Genomic DNA, 17,135 nt, shown 5'->3' on the forward strand with positions numbered 1-17,135 from the left:
AAAATTGATAATTCTTTGGAAGTAGATACCTCCCTAATGAACGTCATTTTAGTGAACCAAACAACTCATAAAACACAAAATTGTAAATCTATAAAAGATTAATCTGTAGATTTACACAACGAAACATGCCCTAAAGGTATTATGTCTTCTCTCTCCAAAATTAATCTTTTTGTCGGTCACTTGCATTTTTGCCTTTTTTTTTCCCCCTCTGAATCTTGTGGGATAGTTGGTTTTTTAGTATGCCAAAAGTCACTTTCTTGGGATCTTGATTGCATGGTTGAGAACTGATTCTAATAATGGATTTGGGTTCATCCCATTATATTTTATTTTATTTTAGTTATAAGGAATTGCTCATGTTTAATGTTGTACTGCAGCATTCTCATGAACAAATCCATTCTACTTCTGTCCTCCATGGCTGAAGTGCTTGAACAATATAACAAATTTCCTGCTAGGACACCAGTGTTACTTGTATCATTGATGTGGTTCGTGGGGAAACCTTGTGCCATAAAATGCAGCATGAATTGATCAATTCAAGCCATGTTCCATTGCAAACTTGGTGACATTTTTAACTTACTAAATTATAAGGTACACCAAGCCATTAAGGCAAAACATTTTGTAGTCCTTATATGAACTGGTCAATTAAAACACTCAAGACTGGATGTGGTGGAGTCCCAAGTTCATGTGGTACAACAGCCAAACTGTATAAACCTAACTCATTTCATGAAAAGTATAGATAGGCTAGCGGATCGAACCGGTTGAAATGCCAGAACATTCATGATTCCATTGATTTGTTAGAATGACCCATCAGTTGAACCAGGGTCTTCCCTTGGTTAACCATGTCCCCTAAAGCCAAACTCCTGGAGGAAATGCAATCAGGGAAATGGGTCTTTGGCTAGCTTGCCCTTTCTTGATTCATATGAGGCCTTGACAGCATCCCAAAAGGCGGGCATGGCAACATCATTGGGCAGTTCCTTGAATGAAGGTAGGTAGTTCACATCCACAATGACATGGTCTCCACTGCCTTCTTGAATCTGAACGGGAAGAGAAAAATATATATATTATGATAATTATATGCATCAATAGTGAGGAAACACAAGGCACGCATCAACTATTCAAAAGAAATACAGGAGGAGAATATAAATAGTTGTATATACATGGACTATGTTCTTGGCAACCATTTTGACTGAAAACCATAAAAAGAGATATAAGATGTCAATTGGTTCACATTCATAGATGGTGTAGGCCACACAGAAGCAACAAGGGAAGCCCTAGTCCTCCATGGAATCTGGAACATATATAGAGATATTGTTGTTTGCACCACACTTTAAGGTCTGCTAGCATATGCTACCTTGATTTGACATCATACTAAGGGCCTAAGACTTTCCTCCAGTTCACTCATAGTACTGTAATGCCTCCTTTCTTGCAAATACTAGTATCCATTTAAACACATGGAGCAATAGGTTTATAACAATCTAAGTTGTAAACTGGAAAGGTCACTTACAACAACATCAAAACCGAAGATAGTAAGATCCAGTGTTCTCTTCATCCAAATTGCAGCATCTGTCACCAATCCCAGATCAAGAGCATGTTTATTGGTCTTGGAGGTGACGTCTTCTTTAGCAGTAGGTAGAGATTTCAGGCTGCAGAAGGAAGTGTGGGTCGATATGGTCAACAGAAACACGAACATGAATAGATCAGAGAGAGAGAGAGAGAGAGAGAGAGAGAGAGATGCACCTGTCAAATGTAATAGGTTTGAGTCCATTTTTCTCATATGAAGAGAACAAGACTACGGCATTAGGTGTAGACTTCCTGACAGCATGAAAAACTTTCTCACCTAAGACATAAAATTTGAACAGCAAAGACGAGTGATCTACATATTCCTGCAGTTCCAACAATGTGTAACCTTTCATTCCAAACATATTAATGGATAAGAAGAAAGCTATACTACTAGGGATAATAACTAGTTGCTTTAACCATACACTACCACATGCAGAGAGCAAGACATAATTTCCTGTCAACTAAAATTGACCTAGTAGTGTTCCATAAATTATTACAACCATTTAACGGTACTACAAATCTGAAAAGTGGATGGTTAAGCTTCGATCAGATGATCAGTGAAAGGAGGCCTCCTACACGAGGATGAAAGAAAAAAGAGTACAACCACAAGTTCTATGATTATTTCAATTGAATGAACAATCAGAGTGAAACTGAAACATACAGACATTACCTTGAAGAACAGGTGGGATCAACCAATGGAAGGACAGCAGTGTCTACAAAGACTTTCTTTTTGTTTTCCACCATCATTTTAGACTTTTAGTCATTCAATCTCATCAATACCTTTTCAAAACTTACACAAGCACTCCAGCTTGGAACAGCAGTCTCAACCCAAACCATAGACTATCAATTTAATCAGACCACAACTCAATCTTCTGTGCAGAAGTACCATGGTCCACAACTGGCACCACTTCTAGGATCACATGATTCACGTTAGTTAGTCTAGACGTTACACATGGTAAAGAACTTATCCAGTAAGATCAAGGACAAACGTAAAAATGATGTGGGAGGATCTTGGAAATTAAGACAGATTTGTATAAATTATTAATATTCTTTTATTTAAGTTTTATTAGTGAGACCCATTTGTATGTCGTGTAAGGGAAGTTTAATTATATATTAGATCTTACGTAGGGATCTTGCGGGTCCCTTTCATACCTACGGTAGGAAAGTCTTGGATAGCAATTAAGTATTTCTTAAGGAGTCCTAATTTTTTTTGGGTAGTTTCTTTTACTTAGTTTAGCAAGTTATGAATCTAAAACTCTATAAATACAGATGTAGTCTTCTCTTTATTTGATGAAATAGAATGAAATACAGTTTTGAAGAGTTTGTGTCCTGTGAACTCTCTCTCTCTCTCTCTGAATTTTCTATGACAGTCTGTTGGAACAGAAAATCCAGCAAGCCTCTTTTCTGATTTCTATTATAAATTTATAAGCTGTGCATTCATAGCCCTGAAATCCAAATAGAGACTTCGGGTTTGGTTGGCTTCACCAGAAAAACAAATGGTCCAAGATCCTGAATCTTGGACAGAGAGAGCTAGTCAACGACTCAGTGATAAGTAGGCTTTCAAGTTATTATTGATCTCTCTCGGAAAAATATTAAAATGGTAATGCTACCAAGGTTGGAGCAAGTAAAGAAATGAAAAAATTACAGCAGAATCATTTCTTGTGTACCTGAATAACAGCTGGAAGAGGAACAGATAGGTCTTCAAAATCTTCAATTCTAAAGGTGATAGCCTATACCATAATAAAAAGTTACTAGAATCAGAAAAGAAACAAATTTTCTGACTTACAAATTAAATAACTACATAATGATTAATGCATTCCCAAAAAAAAAAAAATAAATAAATAAAAATAGCAGCATCAGTAGGGCATGAAGAAATTGTCCCCTAAACTTGTCAGTATTGGTGACTTATAGTATTAACTCTGGACGATAAGATACCCATTGTCAAAACGAACATGTACCAAATTTTTAACAATGAAAATGCCTGGAAAAGTTTTTAAAATAAACGCTAAAATCACCACTATTAAAGCATAAATAGAAATCATACTCGAAAATAATTGGTCTTGATGACTGCTTTCTTTTGGAATACAACAAAACTATGGTGCAAAATGTAAATAGAAATTTATATGCCTATGGCTAGAGACCCTGTACTGCTGTACATTTCTTTTAAATAAGATTAACTCCACCTCATGACCCACCAAATGTCATAGGGGTGGCTAGAAACTCACAGGTCAGTTCCTTGTGAGACACGAGCTGGTATCATAACTTCTTGTCAGATCCAGACCAAGGTCTCAAGCAGACATTAGCATCCTGGAATCAATTAAATCAGATGAGTCGGGTAAAGAATGTTTACCCGTCTCAAGCAGACATTAGCATCCTCAAATCAAATAAATCAGATGAGTTAGGTAAAGAATGGTTACCCCTAATATGTTTTGATAATGATAAAGGTTGTGCAGCAAGGAGAATGACTCCCATCCCTAACACAAATATTCCTGGGAAATGTACCATAAGTTCCTTCTGACTTCCAAATTCACTTCAATTAAATCACTTAAATTTTTGGAGAACATATTAGAAAATCATATGGAGAGACTTGGTGAATTTGTATAATGATTTTTAAATTTACTCATCAAGATAAAGTTTCTGAACTTCCCACTTGCAGTAAATATATATTGCCAAAGTAAGTTGGAAGCTCAATTTTGAGATAAGATGTTAAAGTGGAATGTCCTATTAATATCAGACCCCCAAAATGAACAGGAACTAAGATGCAAAAACTTAATACCATACTGTGGGCATCAGCAACCCCACAAGCAACTTGTGGTTTTACAATACTTGGAAGAAGTAATTCAGCTTCCGATAGCCTTCCTCCCAAATTAGCCTCTTTAAAATTGTCAACCTGCATATTTAAGAACAAACATGACTGGACTTGAGAGTAAAAAGGTTAGCAAATCCACATATGCTCAAATAAGCACACAAAATGAGCACAGATATGAAACAATCAGTTAGGAAAAACAAACAGAACACTGAAAAAATAAAATACCTTGTACCCCTTGAAAAGACAAACCCTTATTGACTTGAAAAGGCGACATATTAGTGAAAACCATCCTAAGCCTGAATCCCATTCAATCCATAATGATGTTCAATTCCATCTCCAAATGACAACACTCTTAACTGATCTCATCCACTTGTGAGTTTATGCTGAACATGGTACTACATTTTAATACCCATTAATTCTGTGACTATGAGTAACAGTTACATAATCCAAAAATTACCAGAGCTGATAGAGAAATCCCCCTGACCATCAATAACCTAATCCCATGAACTAGGAGATGAGATCCAATTTCTCATTAGATGCTTTGGGTTTTTTTTTTTTTTTTTTGGGGGGGGGGGGTGGGGTGGGGGTGGGGGAGATACGTACCAGCCAATGTTCATATTTCTCAACTTTCATGGAGCATTGTTCTCTTGCAATTATAAAACTTTCATGGAGCATTGTTCTCTTGCAATCACCAGTCAAATGGGACCAATGAGTGGTTAGGTCTTCTCATGTTTTCCTTGGAAAGGAATTGCTTAGGGCTGAAAAGGGATGGGTCCAAATCAGATATAGGTATATCTGGATCCAATCCAACTGCATGTTTGATCTAGATTTCATTAAGTTCCAACAGATCTAATGTTATTGGATCTGACATAGAATCCAAATGGATTGAAAAAAGATTCAGATTATACCTTGGAGGCTTGAACAAACCACTTAGTCACAAGTTCACAAAATGATTATACATACTTTTGTTTATCAAATCCCTGTTAAGGTTTTCTAGGTCCCCAGACATTGATTGCTACACGGAATGTAGGATCAAATCCTACAGTCGAGAGAGGAATGAACTGAACCAAGACTTGAAGACAGAAACGAGTGAAGGTCATTTTCTCGTTGACTGGCCCTTGTGCAATTATTTTGCATATGTAACTAGTACAGTATATGGAGATGATGACAACATTATTATTAGCATTATTAATATAATATTAATGATGCTCTTAGAAGCTCAGATCACATATATGAGCCATGTGGATGGCTGATACCCAATATTTTTTTAACCTATACCAAAATGTTGACTTCACCTTTATTCACCATTTTAATTTTCCCTTGTGGTGAGCTCGGTTTAGTCTGAACTTACTGTTAGTTGAAAAGCACCTGGTCTGCATGTCCAAATTTTGAATGCCAGTACACTACCATATAGGAGATTCCTGATCCCCAAAAAGAAGCTGAGTGGCAAACCAATAAAATCCACCCTATATAAAACACTCTAATCGATCAAATTTGATATGAATCTGGATCATGATCAGATCCATTGGAAAAAGTCATTACATATGATGGATTTGTGACTAGAAAATCATCGAAAGTTCGAAATAGGTAAAGGATTAGATTTCCAGTGATGGACAGTTTGAAGGAGCGAGCTTTGGGACAGATAACCAAAGCTAAATGGATTGGTTGCAGTAAAAGATCTGAGTCAACCACTACTTCAGGATGCATGTGTGCTTTTGAGAATCTAATTTTGAGGGCTTCTCCAATGTCAGGCAGTAAATGAATGCCTACAGTTCCTTCAAGACTTGAAAGAGATAATGTTTGTGGGAAGAAAAGAGACTCTGCAATTCATTGGTTCCAATGGTCTGACTCCACTTATTTATCTGGAGCTCCCTGGTTCATCTGGATGGGCAGAATTTGCCAGAGATCCATCAGATCACAAGTTAGTGGATTTATTATTGGTTCATTCACAATTAGACTGGATGTTCCTTTTCCTAATTAAAATAAAATTATCCTGATTTGAGCTAATGAATAATTATGAAGTATGATGCACGTATGAATATAGTTGAATTTGGCTCAGCTCGGATTAAGTTATCTGGAGAAAGGTGGACTTAAGGATATGATAACCATGGAGACTGACAGGATATACTCTAAGTAAAGAGTTAAGTAATGCCAATGCAAACAAGATCATTGGTGAATACCCGACATGTATCAGTATTGTGTTTGAGCATCTGAGAGGTAGTGTACTTCATATAAAAGTGTGAACAACTAATTCAAGATGATACCAATATATTTCAAGCAAACCAGACCCGAATAGGGGAAACAAGACTGAGGACCAATACTTGCTTAAATCATGAAGGCATTAGTAAAGTATCTTCCACTTGCTTACACCCAAGGAAATACAAACTAAACCATCAAAACAAACAATAAACAACAAAAAGCAACAAAACTAAATATTAGGAACTGCAAATTCCCGCATCAGACCCATGAAACCATTTAATATAGTAACTCATGAATTCATTTTCCAAGGAACTGGTCAATTTTGTCGATATTCCATAATAAAGGCAACAAATTTGAATGAGACGCATGGTTTAAAGTATGTCCGATACCGATACGATACCCTCTGATACGTATCTTAAATTTAGCCGACCGATACGAAACACCGATACGATACATAGAATTTTTAAAATCCTTTCGTATCGATATATCCTACAATACATACCGATATGCATCAATATACCACCGATACACATCGATATAATACGATATGCACCGATACGACTCTATGGAAAATATAAAATCAATGTGAAATGTACGTTTCGGTATGTATCGGTACAAATCGGTGAGTATTGGTATGTATCAATCAGTACGTATCGGTGAGTATCGATATGTATCGATCAGTACGTATCGGTGAGTATCGGTATGTATCTATCCGTACATATCGGTGAGTATCAATATATATCGGCACGTATCGGTGAGTATCTGTATGTACCGATACAGTGCGCTACGGTCATATAATGGCCAAGAAGGGTAATTTTTCAGAAAAAAAAACACAATTTTTTAAGGGGTTTTTGTTCCAAAGTTGCTGCTAACCATATTTCTCTCTAACTAAAGTGGAAATCAAGGTTGAGAACAAGGATTTTACATTTATGGGACAATTACAAACCTTGAATTCTTAATGCGATACCCTCAATTTAGTGTTTATGCAAAATACATGTTATCAATAGTTTTTTTTAACAAATTCTTTATGCAAAAGTGTTTAAAAAAATGTTTCCTATCCATTTATGTCTGTATCTTTATTGTATCTTAGCATATCTCTGATACGATACGATACCCTCCGATACGTATCTTAATTTTGGCCGACCGATACGGCGACCGATACCAATACTTTAATCCTTGAATTGAGACAAGAAAGTGTATTATCGATATTGCTCCATCAATTTGGAAAATTCAAAATAAGTAGCACATAAGAGCCATTCTGACCAAAAAACCTTTATAAAACGTGGGGCCCGGATTCTACATTGACCTTCTCTGTTCAGATCTTCCAACCCAAGTAGAATCTCTTCGATCCTTAGCCGATCCAGCATAGGATATATGTTATTGAGCGGGTCAATTACACAACATTCAGGGTTATGTCGGATATACCTGTTTAAGAACAAAGTCCAATGAGCATAACCGTATAAAATCCAATGTAGAACTGTTCATTTGCATCACCAAAAATAGAAAATAAGCTTTAAAATGATGTAAACATCCAGAAACATCCCTAAAAAATCATGTTATAAGAGAAAAACTAATTTTTTACTTTTCCAGAAACATAATTTACTCAGCAAGATGAACGGTGCCAAGAAATAGAACTCCCTTCTACAGTTTTATATCATACAAAGCCTAAGAGAAGAACCACTTGAAAACAGCCAGCTCTCCTCTTCTCTTTATGAAGGAAAGAAGATCAAAGAGGATAATTCTTTGGCAGACCCCTCCTGATAAAGTGCCCAAGCTAAATATAGCTGGTTGTTCTCTAGGGAACCCAGTACCTGAAGGTCTAAGTCAAGTAGTTAGACTATGGGATGGAGGTATGGTTGTGCATTTTCATGGCCCATAGGGAAAGGAGATTAACTAGAGGAGAGACTATGGCTCTCAAGACTGGCAAAGATATTTTATAAATAAAGGGTGGTCTCAAGCTATAGTGGTGGGAGATTCTTCTAATGTTATGAAATGGATGACAGATGAGAGGGGTGAGTGCTGGTGTTATGGCCACTTAATAAGGTTTATTCATCAGTTAGCTATTCAAATAAGTATACAGTTCTCTTGGCATCCTAGAAGTGTTAATGAGGCCGTGGATGAGTTAGCTAAGCAAGGAACTGTAGACCTTGGTTTGGGAATTCAATTCCATTGTGATTGGTCTGTGAGAATTCTTCATTGTATCTGTTGGGGTATTTCTTTGGCCAAGCTTTAATCAGGGAATTCATGTTTTCATGCATATTCGGTTGGGGTTTGTTGATTGGTCCTCTTGTGGAGGGCTGGTTGTGTTGTTGTTGTTCTTCTTCTATGTATTTCATCTTCTATGTATTTGTTGTTGTTGTTATTGTACTTCTATGATCTGATCTTATATAAATAAAACTTTGTTACTAATAGGAGGTGGGGGGAAAGAATCACTCGAAAACACCTTAGTCTAAAAACCTTCAAGAAATATAAATATTTAACTCCAATACAACAAGATTCTTGCCATGTTGACATCTCCAAACTCTTTCCAACTAATTGTCCAGAAAATATTAGATCCTTAGCTTTAGAGGCTAAACTATTCCCACATAAATACTCCTAGTGATCGTGGGAGTCGAGCTCCAAATTATGGCACTGAGAGACAAGTTTGAGGTCCAACCAAGGATAACTGATGAAGATCGATCCAACTTTATGCAAATTTATCAATGGAACTGCAAGTTATGGGCTCACTCAAAGATTGGATGTAGAAGATTCTAATCTAAAGGGTAGATTTGGATAAAATCTTATGTCAAATCTAAGAGTCAGATTTCAGAAATTTAACTTCAAGAACTAAATCAGAAACTAAAATTCTCAAATATTTAAAAGCAATGGAAAAGTTGTTATAAGGGAGAAGAATAATCGAATGTACATGGAAAGAGAACATTTAGGATACGAAAATAAGGTCCAACCCAAACTAATACTAAAACCTGGCCCAAATTCAAAATCAGACCTTCATTAACAACCATAAAAAATTTCCTTACAATAACTGAGGAGTAGCAAAGACTGTTTATTCATCAGTGAGGAGCCTGCAAGACTCCTAACCAGATCCTCAAAAGGCATAATATGGTAGAAGCGTATCAAATCAACAGATAGGAATTGTCTTTACCAGTGTTGAAAAGACACTTATTTTTCATTTTTGACCATGTCAAATACAGACAAGCATATGCACCTGGCAATTCTGTTCCTTTTTCTTTTTAAAAAATGAAAAGAGAACAAGAAAGAGGGTGCTGAGAGAGAGAGAGAAGAAAGTAGTATATGTAGTGGCATAAAGAGGAAACATAACTATAGTTGTACTTGAGCGATTGCCCACTGGAAGAACATAACTACGATATACATACACAAATGCATCCCCGCATTGAGTTTAGGGCTGTCAAGTTTAGCTCCATGTAAGGTCAGTCAAAATAGTCCAATAGGCTTCCTTCTCTTGCAAAGTATCAAGACGGGATACTTCATCAGTCTGATGTGAAGAATAGTAGAATACACTCAGAGGAAGTTCACATTAAGTGCTGCTAAAATTTCAACCTTTCCTTCAAAGAAAAAAGGTATGTAAGTCCAAGGAAGCTCATCATCTGCCTAGAGGAAGATTTTTAAGCAGGACCATCCCTTTAGGCTTTATGGTTTGGCAACATTCTAGTGTTTGCAGGAAGAAAGAGATGCAAGATTATTCAGGGATAATTTCTCTAAGTCCAAGGGCTTGAATAGGCATAGTCAAGTTAATCCATCTTTTATTGATTATTACAACACAACAACCAGAAAGCAATTAGATAGACTTTGAATATCACCTTTCCAATTCCTGCATGCCCTTGGAATAGGAGATTTTGTTTGAAAATTCTGAAGAGCTGTTCAACTCAATGGTGAGAATTTCATCAGTTGCTTTATGTAGAACCACATCAACTTCTTGCAGTTGAGATTCAAGCGGGAGATCAAATGTGAGAGGAACAAATATCAAACCATTTTGAGTAGGATACATAGGAAATGCACCTCTCTGTCCAAAAGCAAAAAAACCAAAAGAGAAGTAAGTTTCATAGGCAGTTAAAATTGGCAAAATTTGAATTTCAAATGGTATAAACTCCATCTGTTTGGTTTAAACAGCTAAATAAACAAGGCTAGGCACTTCATGAGGCCAAACCTGTGGGTATTCTGTATTAGATCTCTTGTTTAAAACCCTATGAATGGAGAGTCCTGTTTCCAATATGGCTATGGAGTAAATATTCATAATTATGGTGTACAGTCTTTGCATAATGGATCACTTCTCACAGTTACACTGACTAGTGTTATATCTATATAGAGGACTTACCTTTGCAAAATCTTCTTCCCGAGAAGGTTTCATCATATAACCAACTGTCACAACACTACTACGTGTTCCCTGCTTATAATGGAGTAGATAAAACACATGTTATGGACTTATTTAAAGTACAACAAAATCTAATCAAATATATTGAAAGGATTGCTAATATAGTTGAAAGCTACGTGATTCTGGCCAAAACTCATACAGGAACACCAACTTGTAAGTGAGAAGGAAGAAACAAATAACGAACACTAATGTGCCAAGGTTAAAAGCAGCTAGGCGGTGTCTCATTTGTTGGCTCAGTGAGGGCCAGTATGGTGATATTCCAAATCCTAACAGTATTCAAGGTCTAAACTTTTAGTTACAGCAGAATCTTCCATGACATTGGTTCTTCCTTCTCAAATATTTATTATAAAAAAACTTTCTTGAATGGTTCAATGGATCTCCAAAAGCAATCTATTTCCGACACAATCATACATAGTCTGCACTCCTGCACTCAACTAAGCAATTTGGTCTCCCTTGCCTTTTGCTTCCGTCAAACAAAGTTCTCTTTGGATAATCGAAGACCCTCTCATATTGGGGAAGCATTCTTGAATGTTGCTGGGAACATTATATCTGTTTGACTCAAAACACTAGCAGGAAAGAGGGATGCCATTTGAGTTAAGGCTATGACACTTATACAGGTTGGAATTTGTTGCAATCCCAGATACCTTATAATCAAACCAAAAGAAAAAGAAAGAAAGAAGTGAAGAGAGAAGAGAGAGGTACAACGAAGGAGACTCCCCAAAAGATGAGAAGAGACCTGCAATCTTACCAGCATGGTTTGATTGCAGGTTTTCCCTAACCTTAATATTCTTTCATAAGAATGAAAATACAAGAATACCCCCAAGACATGAAGAAGTATCCCTAACTAAAAGTACTGGGCCAATAGGATAGAATTGACCCCATCGGTCAAAGGAACTAGCGCTAATCTCGATAGGGATTAGCATCAGTCTCAACACTCCCCCTCAAGCTGGAGCATACAAATTACCTATGCTCAGCTTGGTACAACTATTACGAAAACTATGAGCCAACAGAGACTTAGTGAACATATCGGCCAACTAATCTGACGAAGGAACAAAAGGAGTCTCAATCAGCTTCTTCAGAACAGCATCACGAACAAAATGGCAGTCCACCTTTTTGTGCTTGGTCCTCTCGTGGAAGACGGGGTTGCTAGCAATGTACACCGCAACTTGGTTGTCACAAAACATCTTTATAGGCTTAATCACGAGAAATCCCAACTCCTAGAGTAAAGACCGTAACCACATCAACTCAGCAGTGGTACAAGCTATAGCTCTGTATTCTGCTTCTGCACTGGATCGGGCAATGGTAGTCTGCTTTTTATTACGCCAAGTAACCAAATTACCTCCAACAAATGTACAATAGCTCGTAGTACATCTCCTATCACTAGCAGAACCAACCCAATCAGCATCAGAATAACCAACTAGTTCTATATGCTGATTAGGACGATAGATCAGTCCCTTGCACCCTTTAGGTAGTGAAGAACATGGATAACAGCATCACAATGAGCTTTCTGAGGAGACTGCATGAACTGACTGAGTACTCCAACAGCATAGGAGATGTCTGGACGTGTCACAGTCATGGTTTAAAGTATCTCCGATACCGATACGATACTCTCCGATACGTATCTTAAATTTAGCCGACCGATACGATACACACCGATACGATACATGAAATTTTTAAAATCCTTTTGTATCGATATATATCCTACGATACATACCAATCTGCATCAATACACCATCGATACACATCGATACGATACGATACGACATGCACCAATACGACTTTATGGAAAATATAAAATCGAGGTGAAATGTACGTTTCGGTATGTATCGATGAGTATCGGTGTGTACCGATCGTTACGTATCAGTACATATCGGTGAGTATCGATACGTATCAGTACATATCGGTGAGTATCGGTACATATCAGTACATATCGGTGAGTATCGATATGTACCGATATAGTGCGCTACGGTCATATAATGACCAAGATGGGTAATTTTTCAGAAAAACACGATTTTTTGAGGGGTTTTTGTTCCAAAGTTGCTACCAGCCATATTTCTCTCTAACTAAAGTGGAAATCAAGGTTGGGAATAAGGATTTTACATTTATGGGACAACTACAAACCTTGAATTCTTAGTACGATACCCTCAATTTAGTATTTATGCATAATATATGTTATCAATAGCTTTTTTTAACAAATTATTTATGCAAAAGTGTTTAAAAAAATGTTTCCAATCCACTTATATGTGTATCTTTAGCGTATCTCCGATACGATACGATACCCTCCAATATGTATCTTAATTTTGGCCGACCGATACAGCGATCAATACCGATACTTTAATCCTTGGTCACTCACAGTAAGATATATCAACTTGCTGATCAAACTCCTGTATTGATGCACAACCTAAAGGGGTTCACCATCATCAACTCCAAACTTCTGGTGATGATCCATAGGGATATCAACAGGTCTGGAAGCAAGCATACCAGTATCAGACAAAAAGTCCAGCACATATTTCCTTTAAGATAGACTAATCCCTTTCTTGCATCGGATCACCTCAATCCCAAGAAAATAATGAAGTTGACCCAAGTCCTTGGTCTGAAAGTATTGCTGAAGAGAAGCTTTCACTTCAGAAATTCCTGCCTCATCATTACTAGTAAGTATAATATCATCAACATAAACTACCAAGACAACCAGTTTATCACCTCTGCGACGAACAAAGATAGAATGATCAGAATAACACTGAGAAAATTCACAAGTAACTATGGTAGCACTGAACTTGTCAAACCATGCCCGAGGGGACTGTTTAAGTCCATAGATAGCCTTGTGTAAGCGACACACACGACCTGTATTCTCCCCCTGAGCAACATAACCAGGAGGTTGCTCTATATACACTTCTTAATGGAGATCACCATACAAGAAGACATTCTTGATATCCAACTGAAACAAGGGCCAATCAAAGTTGACAGCCAGAGAAATAAGTAGACGAACAGAGTTCAGTCTAGCAACCGGGGAGAAGGTTTCAAAATAATCAACTCCATATGTTTGAGTATACCCCTTGGCAACCAGACGGGCTTTCAACCTCTCAACAAAGCCATCAGAGTGATACTTAACAGTGTACACCCAGCGACACTTTACCAAATCCTTACCAGGAGGCAAATCTACCAGACTCCATGTACCACGACTCAAGAGAGCATCCATTGCTACATCCATGGCAGCTTTCCATCCAGGAATAGTTAGGGTATCATTATGGGTGCGGGGAATAGGGTTAGTAGAAAGTGACAAAGCAAGACCATGGATGGGAGAAGGAAGATGAGACAAGGAAACAAAAGAGACAAGGAACAAAGTTATTAATAGGATACACAACCATAGATTTTTGAGTGCAAGAACGTGTACCTTTCCTTTGAGCAATTGATAAGTCATCAGGCGGAGAAAGAGGAGGAGCTTCACCAGAGAAAGGCAGCAGTGGAGGAAGTGAATCATCTGGAGTATTGATTTCTCCACTCGGCTGTCCAACCTTCTTCTAGCGCTGATAAACCTGTAGAGGAGGTGAGTCACTGTCACTGGCACTGGGCACATCAAGGAAGGGTATGAGAGATGGAATGGGTGGAGGAGATGGAGAAGTCCACTCCATACTAGACTGAGACACCTGAGGAGAAAAGAATGATGTGCCTTCAAAGAAAGTTACATCGGCACTAATAAAGTTCCTGTGAGTAATAGGGTCATAGCACTTATACCCTTTCTGAGTATGTGAATAACCCAAAAAAATGCACTAAGTAGACCTAGGAGACAGTTTATCTACTTGCACATGCAAATTATGGACAAAACACACACGGCCAAAGACTCGGGGAGGAACAAGAAAACTTGGAAAAGTAGGGAACATAACAGAAAAAAGGGACCTATTTGAAAGCACTGAAGATGGCATACGATTAATCAAGTGACATGCAGTTAAACCCCATCACACCAAAAATGTTTAGGAACATGCATATGAATCATAATAGCATGGGCTACCTCGAGTAAATACCGGTTCTTGCGCTTTGCTACCTCATTTTGCTGTGGGGTATAGGCGCAACTGGTTTGGTGTATCATCCCACGGTTGGCACAAAAATCAGAAATATCAGTTTGAGCATATTCTAAAGCATTATCAGAACAAAAAATCTTAATCAAAATGCCAAACTGAGTTTTTATTTCATTATAGAATTGCTGAAACATAAATAAAAATTCAGATCTGTCCTTTAACATGTAAAACCATGTAAGGCGAGAATGATCATCCACAAAAGTCACAAAATAACGAAAACCAAATCTATTACTAACTCTGCAAGGACCCCATACATCATAATGGACTAAGGAAAATAAAAACGAACTACAAAACATAGAGCGAGATGGGAAAGACACGGTGATGTTTTCCCAACTCACAGGCCTCAAATTCTAACCTAATCACAGACTTAAAACTAGGAAATAAAAGTTTCAACTTAGCTAAAGATAAATGTCCTAAATGACAGTGCCATTGGAAAGGAGTCACATCTCCAACAGCAGCAACAGCAGCAGCAGCAGAAAAAGTAGAACCACAATTGAGATAATAGTCTTCCTCGTGTGAAGATCCTGAAAAACACAGTAAGAGGGAAAGAAGGTTACTGAGCAATTTAATGAGCTAGTTAATAGGCTCACAGAAAGAAGACTTAATGGGAATTGTGGAACATGTAACATAGAAGATAAATTCAATGAGGATGTGGGTGATATAGTACTATGACCGAGAACCGGTGTAGAAGCACCGTTGGCAAGAATAACAGATGTAGAACTAGTATTAGAAGATAAGGTTTTAAAAAGTGATGACTTACCAGTCATATGGGCAGAAGCACCTGAATCAATGATCTAAGGGGTAGAGGTAGTGGTAAGAAGGGCTGAGTTACCTGCATGAACTAAGGTGGCAACGGATGCAGACCCACCATTAGATGTATTAGAGGATGCCTCGAGCGTGTGCAAGATCCGGAGCAACTGATTGATGTCATCGCGCAGACTGGTAGATGAATCTCCTGAAGGTCTTAGTTTAGCATCACCGGAAGACATTGTGTCAGTACCATCATCTGACACTGCATGATTGGCTAACTGGGTTGCCCACTCTGCTTGTCATGCTTTGCCCAGCAAGTCTCTATAGTATGGTTGGGCTTCCCGCAATAAGTGCACTGGAGGGCTACACGATCAGAAGGTTGTCCACTAGAACCCCGACTAGCCGATCCACGACCATGACGATGACCATGTCCACGGTTGGTAAGCAAGGCAGAATTGTCTTTGGAAGACTAATTAGATTTAGTTGATGAAGTGATTCGCTGCAGTTGCGAATAAGTGTCATTCAGAGTAGGAACAGTATCACCTGCAAGTAAATGGCCCTTCACTTCCTTCAAATTATTATTCAAACTAGCCAAAATTTTGAAAACGAAAAACTCATTCCGCTGAGCCTTCAATTTGTCAATGTCTGTGGTCAAGGGCTGGAAAACATTAAGTTCTTCAACCATTCCCCTGAAAGTAGTATAATACTCCGAAAGAGATCTGTCAGACTGGCGAAACTGGAACAACTTCTCATAAATATCATAAGTACGGGTCATGTTCTTTTCTTCAAAGTAAGTTTCCTTCAAATTGTCCCATATTCCCTTTGCAGTAGAGTGAAACATGTCATTAGCAGCGACATCTGGTTCCATATTATTCCACAATCAGATTAAAATCAAAACATTCTCCAATCAGAAGTAGTATACTTAAGTTTATCCTTGGTCATAAGGTAAACCTTCACAGATTGAGCCCAAAGTAGGTAATTCGAGCTTCCCTTGAGCTTAATAGAAATAATTTGGACATTGACATTGTCCGAGGCAGATGCAATAGTCACAAAGGTAATAGACTTGGTCTCAGCCATGAGAACCAAAAATAAAGTAGACAAATAGAGTCGCAGATATCTGGCTTTCACCCAAAAATACTTTACCCAAAAATAAAGTGGACAAATATAGTCCGATATCTAGCTTTCACCCAAAAAACTTCATCCAAAAATACTTTACCCAAAAATAAAGTGGACAAATAGAGTCCGATATCTGGCTTTCACCCAAAAACTTTCACCCAAAAATATAGTGGACAAATAGAGTCCGACATTTGGCTTTCACCCAAAAATATTCACCCAAAAATAAAGTAGACAAATAGAA

The 17,135-nt window shown here is 37.7% G+C and overlaps 1 protein-coding gene across 1 annotated transcript; it reads right to left on the reverse strand.

Annotated features, from left to right (window-relative positions):
• Positions 1–500: 500 nt before the first annotated feature.
• On the reverse strand, positions 501–12,531 carry LOC122059111 (inositol-tetrakisphosphate 1-kinase 6-like). Its single transcript, XM_042621804.1, has 11 exons — positions 12,417–12,531; positions 12,295–12,335; positions 12,038–12,172; positions 10,899–10,970; positions 10,384–10,586; positions 7,837–7,990; positions 4,334–4,447; positions 3,225–3,287; positions 1,735–1,880; positions 1,502–1,640; positions 501–1,031 (listed from the first exon to the last, which is right to left on the reverse strand). Exons 1-11 carry the CDS (start codon positions 12,529–12,531, stop codon positions 873–875), a joined length of 1,341 nt encoding a protein of 446 aa, XP_042477738.1. The 3' UTR covers positions 501–872.
• Positions 12,532–17,135: the final 4,604 nt, after the last annotated feature.

The sequence above is a fragment of the Macadamia integrifolia genome, chromosome 13, assembly GCF_013358625.1.
Source record: "Macadamia integrifolia cultivar HAES 741 chromosome 13, SCU_Mint_v3, whole genome shotgun sequence".
Classification (NCBI taxonomy): Eukaryota; Viridiplantae; Streptophyta; class Magnoliopsida; order Proteales; family Proteaceae; genus Macadamia; species Macadamia integrifolia.

Excerpts from the sequence above, each read along its gene's own strand:
- LOC122059111 (XM_042621804.1), bottom strand. The coding sequence starts at position 12,531 with ATGACTGTGACACGTCCAGACATCTCCTATGCTGTTGGAGTACTCAGT. Across the intron at positions 10,971-12,037 it reads GCCATTTTGTTCGTGATGCT|CAGGGAACACGTAGTAGTGT; the intron begins GTTCTGAAGAAG and ends CTCCATTATAAG. Across the intron at positions 1,032-1,501 it reads TCTTCGGTTTTGATGTTGTT|ATTCAAGAAGGCAGTGGAGA; the intron begins GTAAGTGACCTT and ends CTTCCCGTTCAG.